Genomic DNA, 24,175 nt, shown 5'->3' on the forward strand with positions numbered 1-24,175 from the left:
CATGGCCCTCTAAAGGCCCAGAGTGGTGGGGGAGGCCTTGCAGGGAGGCTCCCGGAGCCAAGCCTTTGGGGCCCCTACACTTACCCCTGGACGCTGGCTCTGTTGGCAGAAGAGAGAAGTCAGAGCCATGTCCTGGAGGGCCACGTGGGAACAGAGGGTCTCTCTGCCCTGCCGGAGTCCTGCTCCAGCTGGTCCAGGGTTCCCTCAGGATGGAAGGCGTAGGCGATGCGAATGAGAAGACACAGTGAGTCTCGGTGTTTCCAAGTGTCTCCTGACTTTACTGTTTTCAAGACAGCTTTTATATCTTTAGTGGTACATAGAACAAATGTGAAGTGTAGAGTCATACCAAATCAGTTTAATGGGTCAACAGTGTTGACCCTTGCCTACCTTAGTTCCTTTCGTTTACATCATCTTCTGGCCTCGGGGCCTGCTAACGTCTTGCGACTCTTTATTGATAAGGGTTGATCAGCCAGAACACTTTTGTATCAAGCACAGCAGGAAAGTTTCATCAACAGAAAGTTTCAAGTAAAACCTGTTTTCGGTAATCTATCCTATGCCTTGAGCTTAACAGAAAAGGATGTGGTTCCATAAATCATAGAACAGCAAGCTGAAGGTCAGCTCTAAGTAAGAATCATCAGTTAAATCAACAATTGTTTTATTATTTGTATTAAAGCTAAACTTCTATTTATATAAATCTCTAACTATTATGCTTTCATTATATAGGCTAAATACGTTAAGAGCAAAAACATAGTGAGTAAATATAGACTAAGTAACAGTTTTATAAAGCAATATTTCTTATATTTCCTAATAAGCATTTTTCCTACGAAGGGTTCTGTGCCCATTGGGGCTTTCTGTGCGGAGCCTCTCAATACTGTTTTATTGTTAAGGAGCAGTCATGCACATGAGCTCCAAAGGCACAGGCACACTTGTTAAACAGACTAAAATGCTAGCAAGGGAAGTTTAGATTAAAATATTCTATATCCTAGATAATCTAATAGGGTGCCACCGTTCTGGGGCCTTGTCGATTAAGGTTTTCAACTGATCTATTTGGGAAGAGACCAGGAAAGGCCTTCTACCTAAGTCACAGAAAATAAGAAGAGGTTTATTATAGCAAGCATCAGAAAGAGAGATATCATCTTTAAGGTGAGCGCTGAAGCAGCCTTCCGAGAATCCCTGAGGCCTGAGTTGCTCCGCTCATCAGATCTTCTCCTCATTGACTCTGTGATGGGTGGGATCTTGTGAGCTGGCTCCCCACACTGCCCCTCTGGGCCAGGGCGTGGCTGCCCAACCTCCCTCAGGAGGAAGGAGTCACTCAGGGGCCGATGAGGGTGGGTGCCTGGTGCCCGGGCGGGTCAGCCTGGGAGCACAGCAGGGCCTGGGTTTGCTGGGGATCAGGAATGCCTCTCAAGGAGAGGGCAGAGCTAGGCTGAGTAGACATGTGGAGACAGAAGTTCAGGCAGGCCTGGTGGCTCCCCTTCCTGGCCGATCCCAGGAGGAGACACGAGGCACAGGCTTGAGTCCAGCTGTTTGTATTGAGGTTGTTTGTCATGGGCCCTCAGCCAGGCCTGGACCGCAGCCTAAGGAGTCACACTGAACTCCAGCGGCCGCCATGACAGTGGCCACGCTGCTCACATAGGCTGTGCCTGGTGGCTCCGTCTCAGCCTCTTCTAAGCGGCCGACACACAGTTGTTACCTGTCTCTCGGCAGTACCTCCACAGGAGGACGGATGTCACAAACAAGAGCAGCGCCCCTATCACGATCCCGATGATGATCACCGTCTGGTTGTTGGGCACGGGCTCTGGGGAGAGAAGGGGTAGAGGTCACAGAAGTCCTCCCGTCCTAGACGCCAGGCCCAAGGGGGGCAGCCATCCACCCGTCACTCACCCTCCACCCCTGGGGATCCAGCTGTCAGTCTGCAGTGCAGGGATGGGTGGCAAACGGTGTTATCACTAGAGGGAAGGAGGACCAGGGTCCAGGCCACCAGCCGGCCTCCGTGAGACCATGAGAGCAGATGCACTCAGATGGTCCCCTTGCCATGCGCTGCCAGACCTAATGGTCAGGACTGTGGCGTGGTCCCGGCCAAGCCCATCCCTGGGCAGAGATGAGGGAGCTTCTGTCAAACTCTCTGAAGACAAAGAGGATCTTGGCCATCTAGATTCACAGAAGAGCAGGGATCCAGGGGACCTTAGGGGTCAGTCAGGTCAAATTTATCATTGCATAGAGTGGGGCGAAGGCGTTTTCTTCCCCGAGGGGTGAAAGTGAATGTCCCCGCTCCTGATCTGTGGGTTCCCCCTCACCTTTGACTTGAAGCCTCTGGGGATCTGAGACCCTGTGGACAAGGCCACCGCCATGAGAGCGCAGGTCCATCTGGGCCTCGCACGAGAAGTTATAGTAGACGTCTTCCTTGTGAGCTGTAGTGTTATGGATGATCACGGCTTCTTGGGGGAAGTGGGTTTTCCCCACAAAGGTCTGATTGCACAAGATCTCAGTACCGCGGAGCAGGGTGAGAGTGAGGCATTCCTGGGGTGCCATGGCGGGGACCCTGCACTCGATGGTGAACAGTGTCCCTATGGCCACTGAGGTGGGCGACAGCGTCAGCAGCACTTGCTTTGGAGGGTCTGCAGGAAAGCGGAAGGGAGGTCTGGTGAGGCTGGGGGTGCAGCTCCGGCAGGCCCCACCCAGCCCAGACCATCCCCTGTGACGACGGTGTTCTCAGGAAGTGGGCTGGGGCTGGAAGGAGGAAGCAGTTCAGGGTGAAGGATGTCCTGGGTGGTAGTTTCAGGGACATGATGACTTCTGGAATGGACAAGAAATAAGGTGACCTGGTGTCTACAAAGAAAAGATTCAGAATCTGTTCAGTCAGCTAGAGAGATAAAAGTTTTGGCTGTGTCTCTTTCCTCTCCATAAATTCAATAGAAATTTCAAAAATTAAACAGTTGGATAGTTTTGTTGACAGAGACTTAGAAGGAAGGACTGAGTGGAACGGGGCCATGAACTGTGAGATTCTTCAGAGGCTGTGCCTAGAGTCAGAGCTGCCTTAACTTTCAGAACCAGGTTTAGAACTATCTCCATCACATAGCTGTTAAACTCGATTGTACCCTAGTTCCTTTAAAAAAAAAAAAATTTCTTTGGTTGTGTCAGGTCTTTCTTAGTTGTGGTATGTGGGATCTAGTTCCCTGACCAGGGATCAAACCTGGGTCCCCTGCATTGGGAGTGCATAGTCTTAGCCAATGGGCCAGCTGAACATCTCCCTGGGTTCATGTTTGAACTAGAATATCTAGCCTCCATTACCTCAGCATAATATGGTAGATTGAGGACATCTTTCTACTCATTTGATCCACTGATGATAGTTCTGAGTGATACGCTGGGTGCCGAGCTTCTGAGAGAAACCCGGTCTCTCCCTGGTCTCCGTGGCCCGTGGGCAGGTGTGCATGTGTGTGATGGTCACACATTTTCAAAGGGCCCTCAGGGGGAGATAAGACCAGGACTTTCTCTCGAAGAGGTGAATGGATTACTGGAGAGTGTGCCAGCCCTCCTGATTGGGTCGCTGTTGCTTGTCATCGGATGTGGGTTGTTCTGGTGATGGGGTGCTCCCCAGCTGGGAGGAGACTGCAGGAAACAACTTTTAGATTTCTCTAAACCTTGCTTGGGTTGTCTGCCTCAGAGCAAATCTCAAATTCCCGGTTTCTGGCAGGGTACAAGGAGGCCAGGGGAGGGTATGAGCAGATTCAGAGCCTGTGGCCTGAATCCAGGAGCCCAGGGAGGTGGGGGCCATAGGAGAGTGCCCAGGAGCAGAGACAGCGCAGCTCTGTGTGGATTTCAGAGCAGACCCGTGGGTGACACTCACAGAACACGGTGATGCGGAAAACTTCCGTCGTCTGCTTGTCGGTGCAGGTGAAACTGCACAGGAGATCCTCATCCTTGGAGAAGTTGAAGACCTTGGATAGCTTACACCAATCCTGGCTCTTGAGGAGACTCTTGCTTAGGTCTGTCTCCAGACAAAGTTTCTTGGGGTCCGTACAGCTGGCTGTACAATTAATGAACTGAGAATCTCCAGACCCCATAATCAGGCGCTCTGGCTTCTCGAACACCTTCTCACCAGAACCTGGAAGGACACAACATATTGGGCAGCAGACACCCCCGCTGCCTGCCTGGTGGAGCTGCCCATGGTGGGCTCTCTGATCAAGGGGTCCCTTCTGCTCCTCTCTCCTTGTTCAGACATTACTGCCTCTGGTCTAGACCAAGGGGGCTGCGCCCTAGTTGTCTCCCTGCCCCTGACCGCTCTTCCTGCTTGTCAACTCCAGGTGAGCCTTCCTCATGCACATCTTCTATCCCCATGGAGATTATAATCGAACTTCGCCCCCCAGCCCAAATGAACCCTCCTCTGCTCAAGCCTCCCTGAAATGGAGGGGGATCCTGTCCTCTCAGGCCCCATGGCCATGAGTTCGGCTCGTCCCTCACTCCTTCCCTCTCTGCTGCAAATCCGTGTAGAACACCGGCTGTGTGGCAGGCACCATTCTAGGCTCTGGGGAGCCATCAGAGACAGAAGAAGACCAAGGCTTCCCCTTGTGGAGCTCACACTGCCACGAAGGACACAGAGGAACAAACAAACGAACTAGCCAACCTGTCATTGGTGGAGAGTGCCTGGGAAAGGACATAGGGAGTGGGGTGGGGCTGCCACGTGCAATGCTGTGCTCAGGCTTCATGGAAACACTGACATTTGAGGAAAGGAGGAAGGAAATGGGGGGAGCTTGGCTGCCTGGTACCTGCAGAGGACAGAAAACCACCAGCGCCAAGACCCTGGCGGAGAAGACACCAGGATGGCTGCAGCCCAGCAAGGAAGAAGCCCAAGAATCTGACCTGATCTCGGCCAGCTGGGCCTGTGCTGTGTCCTGTGTTTCTGCCAGCAACACCCACACGCCCCCACCTAGCCCTCAGCTGGGGAAAGAGAAAGGTTCTGTAGGGAGAGAGAGAGATCTGCATTTGAATCCCGTGTTTGCCATCTCTGTGGCCTTGGGCAAAGTGCTTTCCTTTTCTGACCCTCAGTTTCTCCATTGTCAAATGGGCTAGTAATCCCTTTCCGGCATGCTTGTCATGAAAGCACCTGAGAGGATTTCCAAACCAGAGTGCTCAGCACCTGGAGGCATTCTCCTTCACCATCCCCTGGACCACACAGAAGGGGCTTCGTTTTCAATTTATGTTCAGCAGAAGACGACGCCCTCCACTGACCTCTGCTGTCCACTGGGTCACTTCTAAAGACCAGCTGGGACGTGCCCTCACTTTCCCTTGAGCCCCAGCCTCCCTTAGTCTCCCCATCAGTCTCCACTACTTGCCACATCCACACACCCTGAAGTTATGGAGCCTGTTCAACCCAAAGTGTGAAGGCCAGGTCCCCCATCTGCTGCCCCGGGGTCATGGCGTCCTGGGGAAACCAGGCTTGCATAGCATCCCGCACCCATGGGGGCAGCCGCTGTGCTCAAAGTCTCAGAGACTTCAGGACCAGGACCCCCTTCTCCACACAACACCAGGGGAACAGGCGCCCTAACCTTTGGCTCACACACACCCAGTCTAGAGCCCCAGGCTCACCTCGGCAGCAGAGCAGGGAGAGAACGGCTAACAGCGTTCCCCAGCCACCTAAAGGGGACATCTCAAGTGGCATCCGCAGGCTCACAGGAACAGCTGAGGACTCCCTGCAGAGAGGTGAAGGGCGCCAGTCAGGGAGGCGGCCGGGGAGGACTTGCAGCTGCGGTCCGAAACCCCAGCCTTCTGTCAGCTGATGACCGTATTTCTTCTCATTATCTGAGTGGTGCTGGGGTGGCCACATGGAAGGCCCCCTCCGAGGGCAACAGGTTTGCAAGAAGCTGGGCAGAGGAATCCAGGAGTCAGCTGATAAGCAGGACACAACCTAGTCCTCCTGGCACACTCCTGTGAGGAGTGGGGCGGGCACCCGGGGCTCATGTGTGTGTGATGTGTGTGCACACAGGACAGTCACTGCTACAAGCCCCAAATCTGGGGAACCCTGAATCTCACAGGACACAGTATTGGGTCAACAAGGGAGAGACTTTCCAAGTTGGAAAGAGGGTTGGGAGGCGATTGCTGGACATTCTCCTCCGTCCTCTGCCCCTCCCCCTTTAGATTTCTGGTGATGCACAGGGTCCCCAGGCACTTTCCTGTCTCTTTTCTTAGCTAAATGTGATTTCGCGTTGCTAAGAGAAAGAGGAAGGAAAAGGAAAGTAGCATTTCATCGATGCCTCTTCTCTGTTAGGGACTAAATTAAGGTTTTAGTACATTGTCTCATTATCGCCCCAAATCTACCAATTTTGATTGTGTATCTGAGGAAGTTCAGGGCTCAGGTGAATTAATAACTTGCCTAAATCACAACGATATTAGGTGATGGAACTGAGGTGAGAATTCAGGAATGAAGAGTGATTGGTTGGAGAATTGGTGGTTGCCAGGGATTAAAGGGAGGGAGAAATGGACAGAAAGAGCAGAGAGGATATTTAGGACGGAGAAACTGCTCTGTTTGCTATGACAGTGGTGCATAGGTGTCAGTACACATTTGTGCAAACCCACAGAAGGTACACTCCAAGACCGAACCGTAATGGCACCGGCGGTCTTTGAGTGATAATGACGTGTCTTGCATGTTCGTCAATCCTAACAGATGGACCACTCTGGTGGGGGATGCTGAGAACAGGAGAGGCTGTGCATGTGTGGGGACAGAAGGCATGTGGCAAGTCTCTACTTCCCCTAAGTTTTGCTGTAAGCCTAAAGCTGCTCTTCTAAAAAGAAATCTCCAAAAAAAAAAAAAAAAAAAAATGGAGATAGTGGAGGACAGAGGAGCCTGGTGTGTTATAGTCCATGGAAGTGAAAAGAGTTGACACGACTTAGAGACTCAAAAAGAACAGAAAAATATCTCAAACACACCACCTTGGAAGGCAGCCTTCTTGGTTAGCATTCTTGCAGCCATGGCTTGTTACTGAAAATGCAGACTTTTATGACTTCCCTTGGGTTCCAGTCGTTAAGACTCTTTGCTTCCACATCGTGCGCAAGTGTTTGATCCCTGGTCATGAAACAAACATTCCATATGCGTGTGGCATGGCCAAATAGAAAGAAAACGCACGTTTTTAAACTCAGTTTTTAGCAGGTTTAGAAGAAGTGATTTCTAAATTTTTATCTCAAATTACATTTTTAAAATATATATTTGTTTGGCTGCAGCAAGTCTTAGTTGTGGCATGTGAGATCTAGTTCCCTGACCGGGGATGGAACCCAGGCCCCAGCACTGGGAGCTCGAAGTCTTAGCCCCTGGACCCACATGGAGGTTCCTCAGATTGCACTTTAAAAATATTTAAACACAAAACCCAGTTCTATATTGTTTATGAGACACATCCGATGAGTAAGAGTGTGGAATGATTGACAGTTGAAGAATGAAAAAAGATATACCAGGCAAAAGCTAACCAAAAGAAAAGCCGGGAAAGCTCTATTCATGTCAAGGAAAAAGCAATTTTAAGACCAAAAATATTTATTAGGGATACAATGAGTACCTAGATTAAACGGTCAATTCATACAGAAATTATAATTGTTGTAAACTTGTAAGCACTTAGCTTGAAGGAACAACAAAGAGATAAAACCATCATCATAGCAAGAAATTTTAATACAACATCTCTCTATCATGAGTAATGAAGCAAATGTGAAAAGATGCTTAACATCATTAATCATGAGGGAAAGTCACATCAAAGCCACAGTGAGATATCACCCCAGCACTATCAGAATGGTGATCATCAAAGACAACAAATAAAAAAAATAAATAAATAAAAAAAAAGACAACAAATAAAAACATTGGCAGGGGTGTGAAGAAAAGGGAACCCTCGTGTTCTCTTGGTGGGATTGTAAATTGGTGCAAATGCTGTGGAGAAAAGTGTGGAGGTGCCTCAAAAAGTGAAAAATAGAACTGCCATATGATCCAGCAATTTCAATTCTGGGTATTCTTCTGAAGAAAACAAAAGCACTAATTCAACGACATATATGCACACCAGTGTTCACCGTGGCAGCATTTACAATAGCCAACATGTGAAAGCCACCTGAATGTTCATCCATAGATGCATGAATAAAGATGTGGTTGGTATAAGTACACAACGGAATATTATTCAGCCACAAAGAATGAAATATTGCCATTTTTGACAACATGGATGGACCTAGAGGGTACTCTACCCTCTGTTATACCCTATAACCCACAATTCCACCCTTAGATATATGCCCAACACAAACTCTTGCACTAAGAACCAGAAACCTCTCCCGTTCTTACTATCTCTATGACCCTGAGCAAGTCATTTTTATCGCTCTGGGCCTTAGTTTTCTCTTCTGTAACATGGGATTAACCATAGCACATTCCTTATGGGAACGGTGTGTGGATTAAACTAATTAAATGACAATATTTAAAAGTGTTCAAAACAGTAGCTGGCACACAGAATATGTTATATAACCATTTCATAAAATGAAAATAAATGCATGTGATAAGGCACTAAACTAAAAATATCAAGAGAACAGTAAAAACAGACTTTGGGAGGGTGGTTACCTATGTCTGGGTGGGAGGCGAGTAGCACAGTAGGTAGATGGAAAGTTTAGTGGTAGTTCATCCTTGGGTTGACTGTTGGGTTCAGGGATGTTCATTGTATCATCTTACTGTACAATGCACGTGCATGTTACATAGATGTGTTCATTATGTGTCACATATTAAATTTTACAAAAAGAATACAAAGGGAAAAGAGAAATTCCTACATATCTAGAAAGAAGAGGCTCCTTGGAAGTATGAGCTGCAGGGTAGGAAAGTCCCTTCTAACCAGGTAGGATTTCATTGAATAGGATTCATCAGGAACCTTGGGTGTGACCCCAAGAGGCTAAGGACTATACTTGTCCCCTAAGCATCAGCTCTGAGCTCAGTCCAGATAACCTGGACCCACGTGGGCCATGGAGGGAAGGCAGCTCCACGCTTCTAAGACGGTTGTGTGGTTGACAGAGCAGGAGAGGAAGAGAAAGGACAAAACCAGGAAGTAACCACAAAGCAATATGCTGTTGGACTCAGAGAGATGGCTGACGTGAGCTCCTCATGCAACAACCAACCAGCTGGAGGAAATTTTGTAGCAACTCCAGCCCCTGGGCTTATGGGGAGACAGGGAGAGAAAGAACAAGAACTCAAGTGTTGACTAACAACCTATCCCAAGCCCTTTCCACTCTGCCAAGAGGGAAGCCGGGAGCATCACCTTACCTGTATCAGCTAACACATGTTGCTGTGATGGGGAAGCAGGGTGGCCGGGGTCCAGACTCCTGCAGCCGTTGTTCCCTGGGTTGTTGCTGGTTCAAAATTGCCGCCTGGTTTTTAACTGACTTCCTCTCTCCGAAGTCTCGCGATTCCTGTCCCAGCTCTGACCTCATACTGACATCACTTTCAGTTTATTACCGCTTGCTTTCAGTTCAGTTCGGTCGCTCAGTCGTGTCCGACTCTTTGCGACCCCATGAATTGCAGCTCGCCAGGCCTCTCTCTCCATCACCAACTCCCACAGTCTACCCAAACCCATGTCCATCGAGTCGGTGATGCCATCCAACCATCTCATCCTCTGTCGTCCCCTTCTCCTCCCGCCCCCAATCCTACCCAGCATTAGGGTCTTTTCCAATGAGTCAACTCTTTGCATGAGGTGGCCAAAGTATTGGAGTTTCAGCTTCAACATCAGACCTTCCAATGAACACCCAGGATTGATCGCTTTTAGGATGGATTGATTGGATCTCCTTGCAGTCCAAGGGACTCTCAAGAGTCTTCTCCAACACCACAGTTCAAAAGCATCAATTCTGCGGCGCTCAGCTTTCTTCACCGTCCAACTCTCACATCCATACAACACCACTGGAAGAACCATAGCCTTGACAAGACGCACTTTTGTTGGCAAAGTATGTCTCTGCTTTTAAATATGCTATCTAGGTTGGCCATAACCTTCCTTCCAAGGAGTAAGCGTCTTTTAATTTCATGGCTGCAATCACCATCAGCAGTGATTTTGGAGCCCCCCAAAATAAAGTCTGACACTGTTTCCACTGTTTCCCCATCTATTTTCCATGAAGTGATGGGACCAGATGCCATGATCTTAGTTTTCTGAACGTTGAGCTTTAAGCCAACTTTTTCACTCTCCTCTTTCACTTTCATCAAGAGGCTCTTTAGTTCTTCTTCACTTTCTGCCATAAGGGTGGTGTCATCCACATATCTGAGGTTATTGATATTTCTCCCGGCAATCTTGATTCCAGCTTGTGTTTCTTCCAGCCCAGCGTTTCTCATGATGTACTCTGCATATAAGTTAAATAAGCAGGGTGACAATATACAGCCTTGACGGACTCCTTTTCCTATTTGGAACCAGTCTGTTGTTCCATGTCCAGTTCTAACTGTTGCTTCCTGACTTGCATACAGGTTTCTCAAGAGACGGATCAGATGGTCTGGTATTCCCATCTCTTTCAGAATTTTCCACAGTTTATTGTGATCCACACAGTCAAAGGCGTTGGCATAGTCAATAAAGCAGAAATAGATGTTTTTTTGGAACTCTCTTGCTTTTTCGATGATCCAGCAGATATTGGCAATTTGATCTCTGGCTCCTCTGCCTTTTCTAAAACCAGTTTGAACATCTGGAAGTTCATGGTTCATGTATTGCTGAAGCCTGGCTTGGAGAATTTTGAGCATTACTTTACTAGAATGTGAGATGAGTGCAATTGTGCGGTAGTTTGAGCATTCTTTGGCATTGCCTTTCTTTGGGATTGGAACGAAGACTGACCTCTTCCAGTCCTGTGGCCACTGCTGAGTTTTCCAAATTTGCTGCCATATCGAGTGCAGCACTTTCACAGCATCACCTTTGAGGATTTGAAATAGCTCAACTGGAATTCCATCACCTCCACTAGCTTTGTTCGTAGTGATGCTTTTTAAGGCCCACTTGACTTCACATTCCAGGGTGTCTGGCTCTAGGTGAGTGATCACACCATCGTGATTATCTGGGTTGTGAAGATCTTTTATGTACAGTTCTTCTGTGTATTGTTGCCACCTCTTCTTAATATCTTCTGCTTCTGTTAGGTCCATACCATTTCTGTCCTTTATCAAGCCTATCTTTGCATGAAATGTTCCTTTGGTATCTCTAATTTTCTTGAAGAGATCTCTAGTATTTCCCAATCTGTTGTTTTCCTCTATTTCTTTGCACAGATCGCTGAGGAAGGCTTTCTTATCTCTGCTTGCTATTCTTTGGAACTCTGCATTCAGATGGGAATATTTTTCCTATTCTCCTTTGCTTTTCACTTCTCTTCTCTTCCCAGCTATCCGGAAGGCCTCCTCAGACAGCCATTTTGCTTTTTTGCATTTCTTTCCCATGGGGATTTTCTTGATCCCTGTCTCCTGTACAATGTCATGAATCTCTGTCCATAGCTCATCAGGCACTCACTATCAGGTCCAGTCCCTTAAATCTATTTGTCACTTCCACTTTATACTCATAAGGGATTTGATCTAGGTCATAACTGAATGGACTAGTGGTTTTCCCTTGCTTTAAACCCCGGTAAATATATACTGGGGCGTCCCAGGTGGCTTATCGGTGAAGAATCCACTTGCCAATGTGGAGCCAATTCCTGAGTCAGGAAGATCCCCTGGAGAATGAAATGGCACCCCACACCAGTATTCTTGCCTGGGAAATCTCAAGGACAGAGGAATCTGGCGGGGTACAGTGCATGGGGTCCCAAAGAGTGGGACATGACTGAGCATGCACGCATGCATGCAAGGAACCAACACAATTGAGGCCACAGTTGCTGAAGATCCCCTGGTTGGGGATCTTAGTTCCTCAACCAGGAATGAAGCTTGGGTCATGGCAGTGGAACTGCTACTAATCACTGGACCAGCAGGGAATTCCCTCTGCACCCTTTCTTTGGATTTCTGGTTTCTGTGCTGCTGGGGGTCTTTGATGAACAAGACAGATCCAGGATGAGCCGCCCACTGAACCCCTGCAGGAGGCTTGTCAACATCAGGGACCAAGGTCTTCCCTGTATTTGACATGTACAACCACACTGTGGTTCTTCTACTTACAACTCAGAACGATTGTGTGCTGAGACCTTTTCACATATGCCACTTCACCTAACAATTAAAAAAAACCTCCCCTGCAGAGTAGCTTTGTACAAACAGGCAGAGTTTCAGAGCTGGGTGCTAGGCAGCCAGCTGGGCTCACCCACAAGCAGAGGTTTTGCTCTCACAGGCCTGCCCCTCCGTGCCTACCACTGAAAGTCCTGGCTTAGCAAAGACACAAATTAGATCATGTCTGGGACCAAGACAGGGCTTTCCCAGTGGCCAAGTGGTGAAGAGTCCCCCTGCCAATGCAGGAGATGTAGGGGGCTGAGGTTCGATCACTGGGTCAGAAAGATCCCCTAAAGGAGGGAATGGCAACCCATTCCATATTCTTGCCTGGAGAATCCCATGGACAGATAAGCATGGCGGGCTATAGTTCAGGGGGTTGTAAAGAGTCGGACAGACTGAAGCGACTGAGCACAGCACGGAAAGGGCCAGGGACAGGGAGAGTCTGACACTGTGTCCCCTTCCATGTGCACAGTCCCCAGGTCTCCCTGGAGGGTCAACAGGAGGAGGAGTCGGAACCCCAGGAGGAAGGGCCTCCGGTTTTGCACCATCACTACCTGCCCTGCCCAGTGCCTGGCCTGAGGCCCTGCTCCCCTGGCCACGCCCTCTCCTTCCCCTCCCCTACAGCAACCCTGCTTGTAGGACTTGACCACGGTTCAGCACCACCATCCAGCATCTGAGAAAAGGGAAGCTTCAGTGAGCCTGGGGGTCTGGGTGCTGTGAGGGCCTTGCCCTGGGGTTGAAAGAGGTAGCCAGGGGCCAGGGGTGGTGTGGGGAGACCTGTGGCTGACATTGCTGAGGCCACCCCAGGAACTCTGATGGGGGATCTCTTTTCTCTTCTCCATCTCAGCAGAGCTGCGCCCCCACACCCACGCACCAGTGCCATAGGAACTGTGGGTGCAGATGTATCCTGGGCTTCAGGTAGGGACCGGGTGGGTGGTCAGCAGGGCCCAGGCCAAGGGATAGATGGGAATGCTGGAAGGGCCACATGCCCTAGGGCAGTGGGGGGCGGTCCTATTATCATCAGCACAGACAAGGGTTCTGTCCCCTTAACTTTTCTTTCTTGGGGTCCACTGAGGCAGGGGGCAGGCATGGTGAGGGTGCTTCTCCACCCAGACTACCGATAGCTTACAGTGAACGGTGTCTGACTCGTGATCTCCCAAGAAGATTTAGCTTAGATACCAGAGACCAGGCTTGATCCCTCAAGAGCTTTTGTGTAGCAGAGTTTTATTAAAGTAGGAAAAGGACAGAGAAAGCTTCTGACACAGACATCAGAAGGGGAATGGAGAGTGCACCCCTCGCTAGTGTTAGCAAGGGAGTTATATACTTTGTAAATTAGTTATTACAATAAATTAAAAGAATGTCTTTAGGTTGCAAAGATCTTACTAGACCCACTCCCATAATTTACATTTTAAAATAACAGGATTAGCCCAAAGGTTTTCAGGAAGGAGAAACTGTCCTCAAGCAGGATTTATTGTTGTTATATAATCCTCAGTACAAAGTTTAAACTGAGTTGTTTGTTATAATCATCAATTCCTGGCCTTAAATAAAAAATAGTTTTATGTGACCAAGGGTTTCTCTTGTAGCTCAGTTGGGAAAGAATCTGCCTGCAATGCGGGAGACCTGGGTTCGATTCCTGGGTCAGGAAGATCCCCTGGAGAAGGAAATGGCAACCCATTCCAGTATTCTTGCTTCTTGAGTGGAGAATCTCATCGACAGAGGAGCCTGGCTGGCTACAGTCCGCCAGTTCGCAAGAGTCGGACACGGCTTAGCGACTAAACCACCAACACCATGTGACTAAGACTAAGGAATGCAGAGAGAAAGAGATGTTTATTCTTTCCTCCTCCTTGAGAATTTCAGGCCCCTCACTCCTCCACCTTGGGGAACCCAGACTTCTTATCAAGTTGCCTAGGAATTGACTCTCTCACTACTACGATGTTGAGAGCCTCATGATATGAGAACAGACATCAGCCTTGGGGCCCACACCAGCTAGATCACGGAGCTGCACACACCCCTGGAGCCCCCGTGTCCCTCTCATGCCTGCCAACCCCTTTCTACACCTGGCAACCCTTCCTACCCTCCCATCCCCAACGAGGCCCTCTCCCTGGAGTGAATGAGTCCCGTGTCCACCACATGGAGACCTTGAACCAACCTGATCTCTGATCCGAGTGAGAGCCCCTTAGAGCCCCGTCCAGGCCCCAGAAGCCACATGAAAGGCCAACCCTGTCCAACTGATCACTGCCCTGGCTGGCAGAGGCCTGGGAGACGGAGCCCTCCCTCGACCTCCTCCTCTCCCCCTCTCTCTGGATGACCAGGGCTGCAGGGTCTCCATTTGGCCCAATAACGGAAAAGGAGGTAAGAGGCGAGGGCTGCTTTTGATTTCATGCCTCTCCGAAGGCCCAGTGTGGTGGGCGAGGACTTCTGGGGAGGCTTCTGGAGCCAAGTCATTGGAGCACCCTCACTTACCCCTGGACGCTGGCTCTGTTGGCAGAAGAGAGAAGTCAGAGCCATGTCCTGGAGGGCCACGTGGGAACAGAGGGTCTCTCTGCCCTGCTGGAGTCCTGCTCCAGCTGGTCCAGGGTTCCCTCAGGATGGAAGGCGTAGGCGATGCGAATGAGAAGACACAGTGAGTCTCGGTGTTTCCAAGTGTCTCCTGACTTTACTGTTTTCAAGACAGCTTTTATATCTTTAGTGGTACATAGAAACAAATGTGAAGTGTACAGTCATACCAAATCAGTTTAATGGGTCAACAGTGTTGACCCTTATCGACACCGTTTGCCTATCTTAGTTCATTTCGTTTACATCATCTTCTGGTGTCGGGGCCTGCTAACGTCTTGTGACTCTTTATTGATAAGGGTTGATCAGCCAGAACACTTTTGTATCAGGCACAGCAGGAAAGTTTCATCAACAGAAAGTTTCAAGGTAAAACCTGTTTTCGGTAATCTGTCCTATGCCTTGAGTTTAACAGAAAAGAATGTGGTTCCATAAAATCATAGAACAGCAAGCTGAAGGTCAGCTCTAAGTAAGAATCATCAGTTAAATCAACAATTGTTTTATTATTTGTATTAAAGCTAAACTTCTATTTATATAAATCTCTAACTATTATGCTTTCATTATATAGGCTAAATACATTAAGAGCAAAAACATAGTGAGTAAATATAGACTAAGTAACAGTTTTATAAAGCAATATTTCTTATATTTCCTAATAAGCCTTTTTTCCTACGAAGGGTTCTGTGCCCATTGGGGCTTTCTGTGCGGAGCCTCTCAATACTGTTTTATTGTTAAGGAGCAGTCATGCACATGAGCTCCAAAGGCACAGGCACACTTGTTAAACAGACTAAAATGCTAGCAAGGGAAGTTTAGATTAAAATACTCTGTATCCTAGATAATCAAATAGGGTGCCACCGTTCTGGGGCCTTGTCGATTAAGGTTTTCAACTGATCTATTTGGGAAGAGACCAGGAAAGGCCTTCTACCTAAGTCAGAGAAGATAAGAAGAGGTTTATTATAGCAAGCATCAGAAAGAGAAATATCATCTTTAAGGTGAGTGCTGAAGCAGCCTTCTGAGAATCCCTGAGGCCTGAGTTGCTCTGCTCATCTGGTCTTCTCCTCATGACTCTGTCATGGGTGGGATCTCACCAGCTGGTTCCCCGCACTGTCCCTCTGGGCCAGGGCGTGGCTGCCCACCCTCCCTCAGGAGGAAGGAGTCACTCAGGGGCCGATGAGAGTGGGTGCCTGGTGCCCAGGCGGGTCAGCCTGGGGGCACAGCAGGACCTGGGTTTGCTGGGGCTCAGGAATGCCTCTGAAGGAGAGGGCGGAGGGAGGCTGAGGAGACATGTGGAGACAGAAGTTCAGGCAGGCCTGGTGGCTCCCCTTCCTGGCCGTTCACAGAAGGTGACACGAGGCACAGGGTTGAGTCCAGCTGTTTGTATTCAGGCTGTTTGTCATGGGCCCTCAGCCAGGCCTGGACCGCAGCCTAAGGAGCCACACTGAGTTCCAGTGGCCGCCATGACAGTGGCCACGCTGCTCACATAGGCTGTGCCTGGTGCCTCCCGATCAGCCTCCTTCAAGTGGTCTGCACACGATAATTACCTGTCCGCCCCTGGAGCCACATATGGCTGAAGACAAACCACAGGAGGATGGATGTCACAAAAGAGAGCAGCACCCCTATCACGATCGCGATGATGATCACCATCGGGTTGTTGGGTTCGGGCTCTGGGGAGAGAATGGGTAGAGGTCACAGAAGTCCTCCCGTCCCAGACACCAGGCCCAAGGGGGCAGCCATCCACCCGTCACCCACCCCCCACCCCCGGGCATCCAGCTGTCAGTCTGCAGTACAGGCATGGGTGGCAAACGGTGTTATCACTAGAGGGAAAGGGGACCGTGGTGCAGGCCACCAGCCGGCCTCCGTGAGACCATGAGGGCAGATGCACTCAGATGGTCCCCTTGTCATGTGCTGCCAGACCTCATGGTCAGGACTGTGGCCTGGTCCAGGCCAAGCCCCTCCCTGGGCAGAGATGAGTGACCTTCTGCCAAACTCTCTGAAGACAAAGAGGATCTTGGCCATCTAGAGTCACAGAAGAGCAGGGCTCCAGGGGACCTTAGGGGTCAGTCAGGTCAAATTTATCATTGCAGATAGGGGTCAAGGCCAGAGAGAGGAGCTTGACTTGGTTAAGGTCACCCAGCTCTCTCATGGCCAGGAACTGGCATCCAAGCTGGGAACTCGCCAGGAGCCCCCGGGAACCCCAGGGATCAAGTGTCATGTCCCCGAGTGCCGCCCCTGAGCTGGCAGAGGGTGGGGCGAAGGCGTTTTCTTCCCCTGAGGGGCTGAAAGTGAATGTCCCTGCTCCTGATCTATGGGCTCCCCCTCACCTTTGACTTCAAGCCTCTGGGGATCTGAGACCCTGTGGACCAGGCCACCGCCGTGAGAGCGCAGGTCCATCTGGGCCTCGCACGAGAAGTTATAGTAGCCGTCTTCCCTGTGAGCTGTGGTGTGATGGGTTACCACGGCTTCTTGGGGGGAAAGGGTTGTCCCCACAAAGATCTGATTGCACAAGATCTCAGTACCGCGGAGCAGGGTGAGAGTGAGGCATTCCTGGGGTGCCACGGCGGGGACCCTGCACTCGATGGTGAACGGTGTCCCTATGACCACTGAGGTGGGCGACAGCGTCAGCAGCACTTGCTTTGGAGGGTCTGCAGGAAAGCGGAAGGGAGGTCTGGTGAGGCTGGGGGTGCAGCTCCGGCAGGCCCCACCCAGCCCAGACCATCCCCTGTGACGATGGTGTTCTCAGGAAGTAGCCTGGGGCTGGAAGGAGGAAGCAGTTCAGGGTGAAGGATGTCCTGGGTGGTAGTTTCAGGGACATGATGACTTCTGGAATGGACAAGAAAGGAGGTGACCTGGTGTCTACAAAGAAAAGATTCAAAATCTGTTCAGTCAACTAGAAAGGTAAAAATTTTGGCTGTGTCTCTTTCCTCTTCATAAATTCAATAGAAATTTCAAAAATTAAACAGTTGTATAGTTTTATTGACAGAGACTTAGAAGGAAGGACTCACTGGAAGGGGGCCCTGAATTGTGAGATTCTTTAGAGGCGGGGCCTGAAGTCAGAGCTGCCTTCATTTACAGAATCAGGTTTAGAGCTATCTCTATCCCTAAGCTATTAAACTCGATGGTACCCTAGTTCCTTTAAAAAAAAAATTTTCTTTGGTTGTGTCAGGTCTTTCTTAGTTGTGGTATGTGGGATCTGTTCCCTGACCAAGGATCAAACCTGGGTCCCCTACATTGGAAGTGCATAGTCTTAGCCACTGGACCATGAGGACATCTCCCTGGGTTCATTTTTGAACGAGAATACCTAGCCTCCATTACCTCAGGATAATATGGTAGATTTAGGACATCTTTCTACTCATTTGATCCAATGATGATAGTTCTGAGTGATACCCTGGGTGCCGAGCTTCTGAGAGAAACCTGGTCTCTCCATGGTCTCCGTGGCCCGTGGGCAGGTGTGTATCTGTGTGACGGTCACACATTTGCAAAGGGCCCTCAGGGGGAGATAAGACCACGACCTTCTTTCCAGGAGGTGAATGGATTACTGGAGAGTATGCCAGCCCTCCTGATGGGGTCCCTGTTGCTTGTCATGGGATATGGGTTGTTCTGGTGATGTGGGTGCTCTCCAGCTGGGGGGAGACTGTGGGAAACGACTTTTAGATTTGTCTCAACCTTGCTTGGGTTGTCTGCCTCTGAGCAAATCTCAAAATCCCGATAGCTGGCAGGGTTCAAAGAGGCCAGGGGAGGGTATGAGCAGATTCGGAGCCTGTGGCCTGGATCCAGGAGCCCAGGGAGGTGGGGGCCATAGGAGAGGGCCCAGGAGCAGAGACAGCGCAGTTCTGTCTGGGTTTGCAGAGTAGACCTGTGGGTGACACTCACGGAACACGGTGATCCTGAAAACTTTCAACGTCTGCTTGCCGGCGCAGGTGAAACTGCACAGGAGCTCCTCATCCTTGGAGATGTTGAAGACCTTGAATAGCTTCCACTGAGGCTGGCTCTCGAGGAGAGTCTTGTTTAGGTCTGTCTCCAGACCAAGTTTCTTGGGGTCCGGACAACTGGCAGTACAATTAATGAACTGAGAATCTCCAGACCCCACCATCAGGTGCTCTGGCTCCTCGAACACCTTCTCACCAGACCCTGGAAGGACAGAACACACTGGGCAGAAGACACCCCCGCTGTGCTGCCCGGTGGAGCTGCCCATGGTGGGCACCCTGATCAAGGGGTCCATTCTGCTTCTCTCTCCTTGTTCAGACATTACTGCCTCTGGTCTAGACCAAGGGGGCTGCGCCCTAGTTGTCTCCCTGCCCCTGACCGCTCTTCCCGCTTGTCAACTCCAGGTGAGTTTTCCTCATGCACATCTTCTATCCCCATGGAGATTATAATCGAACTTCGCCCCCCAGCCCAAATGACCCCTCCTCTGCTCAAGCCTCCCTGAAATGGAGGTGGATCCTGTCCTCTCAGGCCCCATGGCCATGAGTTCGGCTCGTCCCTCACTCCTTCCCTCTCTTCTGAAAATCCTTGTAGAACACCGGCTGTGTGGCAGGCACCATTCTAGGCTCTGGGGAGCCATCAGAGACAGAAGAAGACCAAGGCTTCCCTTTGTGGAGCTCACACTGCCGCGAAGGACACAGAGGAACTAACAAGGGAACTAGCCAGCTTTCGGTTGGTGAGAGTGCCTGGGAAAGGACATAGGGAGTGGGGTGGGGCTGCCACGTGCAATGCTGTGCTCAGGTTTCATGGAAACACTGACATTTGAGGAAAGGAGGAAGGAAATGGGGGGAGCTTGGCTGCCAGGTATCAGCAGAGGGCAGAAAACCACCAGCGCCAAGACGCTGGAGGAGAAGACACCAGGATGGCTGGAGCCCAGCAAGGAAGAAGCCCAAGAATCTGAACTGATCTCGGCCACCTGGGCCTGTGCTGTGTCCTGTGTTTCTACCAGCAACACCCACATGCCCCCACCTAGCCCTCAGCTGGGGAAAGAGAAAGGTTCTGTAGGGAGAGAGAGAGATCTGCATTTGAATCCCGTGTTTGCCAGCTCTGTGGCCTTGAGCAAAGCGCTTCCCTCCTGAGCCTCAGTTTCTCCATCTGTCAAATGGGCTAGTAATCCCTTTTGGGTATGGTTGTCATGAAAGCACCTGAGAGGCTTTCCAAAACAGAGTGCTCAGCACCTGGAGGCATTCTCCTTCGCTGTCCCCTGGACCACGCAAAAGGGCTTCATTTTCACTTTGATGGTCAGCGGAAGACGACGCCCTCCACTGACCTCTGCTGTCCACTGGGTCACCTCTGAAGACCAGCTGGGATGTACCCTCACTTTCCCTTGAGCCCCAGCCTCCCTTAGTCTCCCCATCAGTCTCCACTACTTGCCACATCCACACACCCTGAAGTTATGGGGCCTGTTCAACCCAAAGTGTGAAGGCCAGGTCCCCCATCTGCTGCCCCGGGGTCATGGGGTCCTGGGGAAACCAGGCTTCAATAGCATCCCACACCCTTGGGGGCAGCCGCTGTGCTCAAAGCCTAAGCGACTTCGGGACCAGGACCCCTTTCTCCACACAACACCAGGGGAACAGGCGCCCTAACCTTTGGCTCACACACACCCAGTCTAGAGCCCCAGGCTCACCTCGGCAGCAGAGCAGCGAGAGAACGGCTGTGAGCGTTCCCCAGCCACCTAAAAGGGACATCTCGAGTGGCCTCCGCAGGCTCACAGGAACAGCTGAGGACTGCCTGCAGAGAGGTGAAGGGCAACGGTCAGGGAGGCGGCCGGGGAGGACTTGCAGCTGCGGTCCGGAACCCCCAGCCTTCTGTCAGCTGATGACCATATTTCTTCTCATTATCTGAGTGGTTTTGGGGAGGCTACATGGAAAGCCAGCTCCAAGGGCAACAGGTCTGCAAGAAGCTGGGCAGAGGAAGCCAGGAGTCAGCTGATAAGCGGGACATAACCTAGTCCTCCTGGCACACTCCTGTGAGGGGTGGTGCAGGCACCTGGGGCTCATGTGTGTGTGATATGTGTGCACACAGCACAGTCACCGCTACACGCCCCAAATCTGGGGAACCCCGAATCTCACAGGACACAGTATTGGGGTCAACAAGGGAGGGACTTTCCAAGTTGGAAAGAGGGTTGGGAGGCGATCGCTGGACCTTCTCCTCTGTCCTCTGCCCCTCCCCCTGTAGATTTCTGGTGATGCACAGGGTCCCCAGGCACTTTCCTGTCTCTTTTCTTAGCTAAACGTGATTTCACGTTGCTAAGACAAAGAGGAAGGAAAAGGAAAGTAGCATTTCATTGATGCCTCTTCTCTGTTAGGGACTAAATTAAGGTTTTAATACATTGTCTCATTATCGCCCCAAATCTACCAATTTTGATTGTGCATCTGAGGCAGTTCAAGGCTCATGTGAATTAATACCTTGCCTAAATCAGAAAGATATTATGTGATGGAACTGAGGTGAGAATTTAGGAATGAAGAGTGGTTGGTTGGAGATTTCGTGGTTGCCAGGGATTAAAGAGAGGGAGAAATGGACAGAAAGAGCAGAGAGGATATTCAGGACGGAGAAACTGCTCTCTTTGCTACGACAATGGTGCACAGGTGTCAGTACACATTTGTCCAAACCCACAGAAGGTACACACCAAGACCGAACTGTAATGTCACCAGCGGTCTTTGGGTGATAATGACGTGTCAATGCAGGTTCATCAGTCATAACAGATGGACCACTCTGGTGGGGGATGTTGATAATAGGAGAGGCTGTGCATGTGTGGGGACAGGAGGTATGTGGCAAGTCTCTACTTCACCTAAGTTTTGCTGTAAGCCTAAAGATGCTCTTCTAAAAAGAAATCTACTAAGAAAAAAAAATGGAGATAGTGGAGGACAGAGGAGCCTGGTGTGTTATAGTCCATGGGGGTGAAAAGAGTCGACACGACTTAGCGACTGAAAAACAACAGAAAAATAGCTCAAACACACCACCTTGGAAGGCAAACTTCTTGGTTAGGATTGTTGCAGCTATGGATTATTACTGAAAATTCAGACTTTTATGACTTCCCTGGGGTTCCAGTCGTTAAGACTCTTTGCTTCCACACCGTGGGCAAGTGTTTGATCCCTGTTTACAGAACAAACATTCCATATGCACATTCCATATGCGTGTGGCATGGCCAAATATAAAGAAAATGCAGGTTTTTAAACTCAGCTTTTAGCAGGTTTAGAGGAAGTCATTTCTAAATTTTTATCTCAAATTACATTTTTAAAATATATATTTATTTGGCTGCACCAAGTCGTAGTTCTGGCATGTGGGATCTAGTTCCTTGACCAGGGATGGAACCCAGGCCCAATGCACTGGGAGCTCGAAGTCTTAGCCCCTGGAACCCCAGGGAGGTTCGTCACATTACACTTCAAAAATATTTAAAGACAAAACCCAGTTCTACATTGTTTATGAGACACATCCGATGAGTAAGAGTGTGGAATGGTTGACCGTCGAAGAATGAAAAAAGAGACACCAGGCAAAAGCTAACCAAAAGAAAAGCCGGGAAAGGTCTATTCATATCAAAGAAAAAGGAATTGAAGAAAAAAATATTTATTAGGGATACAGTGAGTACCTAGATTAAACGGTCAATTCATACAGAAATTATAACTGTTGTAACTTGTAAGCACTTAGCTTGAAGGAACAACAAAGAGATAAAACCATCATCATAGCAAGAAATTTTAATACAACATCTCTCTATCATGAATAATGAAGCAAATGTGAAAAGATGCTCAACATCATTAATCATGAGGGAAAGTCACATCAAAGCCACAATGAGATATCACCCAGCCACTGTCAGAATGGTTATCATCAAAGACAACAAATAAAAACATTGGCAGGGGTGTGGAGAAGAGGGAGCCCTCGTGTACTCTCGGTGGGATTGTAAATTGGTGCAAATGCTGTGGAGAAAAGTGTGCAGGTGCCTGAAAAAATGAAAAATAGAACTGCCGTATGATCCAGCAATTTCAATTCTGGGTATTCTTCTGAAGAAAACAAAAGCACTAAGTCAATGACATATATGCACACCAAGGTTCGCTGTGGCATCATTTACAATAGCCAACATGCGAAAGCCACCTGAATGTTCATCCATAGATGCATGAATAAAGATGTGGTTGGTATAAGTACACAACGGAATATTATTCAGCCACAAAGAATGAAATATTGCCATTTTTGACAACATGGATGGACCTAGAGGGTACTATACCCTCTGTTATACCCTCTAACCCACAATTCCACCCTTAGATATATGCCCAACACAAACTCTTGCACTAAGAACCAGAAACCTCTCCCGTTCTTACTATCTCTATGACCCTGAGCAAGTCATTTTAATCTCTCTGGGCCTTAGTTTTCTCTTCTGTAAAATGGGATTAACCATAGCACATTCCTTATGGGAATGGTGTGTGGATTAAACTAATTCAATGACAAAATTTAAAAGTGTTGAAAACAGCAGCTGGCACACAGAATATGTTATATAACTATTTCGTAAAATGAAAATAAATGCATGTGATAAGGCACTAAATTAAAAATATCAAGAGAACAGTAAAAACAGACTTTGGGAGGGTGGTTATCTATGTCTGGGTGGGAGGTGAGTAGCACAGTAGGTAGATGGAAAGTTCAGTGGTAGTTCATCCTTGGGTTGAGTGTTGGGTTCAGGGATGTTCATTGTATTATCTTACTGTACAATGCACATGCATGTTACATAGATGTGTTCATTATGTGTCACATATTAAATTTTACAAAAAGAATACAAAGGGAAAAGAGAAATTCCTACATATCTAGAAAGAAGAGGCTCCTTGAGACTATGAGCCAGAGAGTAGGAAAGTCCCTTCTAACCAGGTAGGACTTCACTGAATAGGATTCATCAGGAACCTTGGGTGTGACCCCAAGAGGCTGGGGACTATACTTGTCCCCTAAGCATCAGCTCAGAGCTCAGGCAAGATGATCTGGATCCACGTGGGCCATGGAGGGAAGGCAGCCCCACGCTTCTAAGACGGTTGTGTGGTTGACAGAGCAGGAGAGGAAGAGAAAGGACAAAACCAGGAAATAACCACAAAGCAATGGGCTGTTGGACTCAGAGAGATGGCTGACGTGAGCTCCTCATGCAACAACCAACCAGCTGGAGGAAATTTTGTAACAACTCCAGCCCCTGGGCTTATGGGGAGACAGGGAGAGAAAGAACAAGAACTCAAGTGTTGACTGAGAATCTATCCCTAGCCCTTTCCACTCTGCCAAGAGGGAAGCCGGGAGCATCACCTTACCTGTATCAGCTAACAGGTGGTGCTGTGATGGGGAAGCAGGGTGGCCAGGGTCCAGCCTCCAGCAGCCGTTGTTCCTTGGGTTGTTGCTGGTTCAAAAATGCCGCCTGGTTTTTAACTGATTTCACCTCTCAGAAGTCACGTGCTTCCTGTCCCAGCTCTGACCTCATACTAACATCACTTTCAGATTATTACCTCTTGCTTTAAACCCCGGTAAATATATACTGGGGCATCCCAGGTGGCT

At 49.3% G+C, this 24,175-nt stretch overlaps 2 protein-coding genes across 3 annotated transcripts; both read right to left on the reverse strand.

Moving 5' to 3' along the window:
- Positions 1-249: 249 nt before the first annotated feature.
- Positions 250-9,401, reverse strand: LOC145541134 (intercellular adhesion molecule 2-like). Of its 2 annotated transcripts, none has more exons than XM_081576759.1 (5): positions 9,263-9,401; positions 5,587-5,690; positions 3,848-4,105; positions 2,298-2,618; positions 250-1,798 (listed from the first exon to the last, which is right to left on the reverse strand). In XM_081576759.1, exons 2-5 carry the CDS (start codon positions 5,657-5,659, stop codon positions 1,668-1,670), a joined length of 783 nt encoding a protein of 260 aa, XP_081432885.1. In that variant the 5' UTR covers positions 5,660-5,690; positions 9,263-9,401; the 3' UTR covers positions 250-1,667. The 2 variants fall into 2 exon arrangements, with proteins under 2 accessions (XP_081432885.1, XP_081432883.1); XM_081576757.1 differs by having other exon boundaries at positions 252-1,798; positions 5,587-5,861; positions 9,263-9,393.
- A 5,361-nt stretch (positions 9,402-14,762) lies between these two features.
- LOC145541136 (intercellular adhesion molecule 2-like) lies at positions 14,763-24,019 on the reverse strand. The gene is made up of 6 exons (XM_081576760.1): positions 23,935-24,019; positions 20,289-20,392; positions 18,551-18,808; positions 17,002-17,322; positions 16,222-16,344; positions 14,763-15,954 (listed from the first exon to the last, which is right to left on the reverse strand). The coding sequence occupies exons 2-6, from the start codon at positions 20,347-20,349 to the stop codon at positions 15,920-15,922; spliced, it is 798 nt and encodes a 265-aa protein (XP_081432886.1). The 5' UTR covers positions 20,350-20,392; positions 23,935-24,019; the 3' UTR covers positions 14,763-15,919.
- Positions 24,020-24,175: the final 156 nt, after the last annotated feature.

The sequence above is a fragment of the Giraffa tippelskirchi genome, chromosome 3 (genome assembly GCF_054371585.1).
Source record: "Giraffa tippelskirchi isolate mGirTip1 chromosome 3, T2T-mGirTip1v1.2.pri, whole genome shotgun sequence".
Classification (NCBI taxonomy): Eukaryota; Metazoa; Chordata; class Mammalia; order Artiodactyla; family Giraffidae; genus Giraffa; species Giraffa tippelskirchi.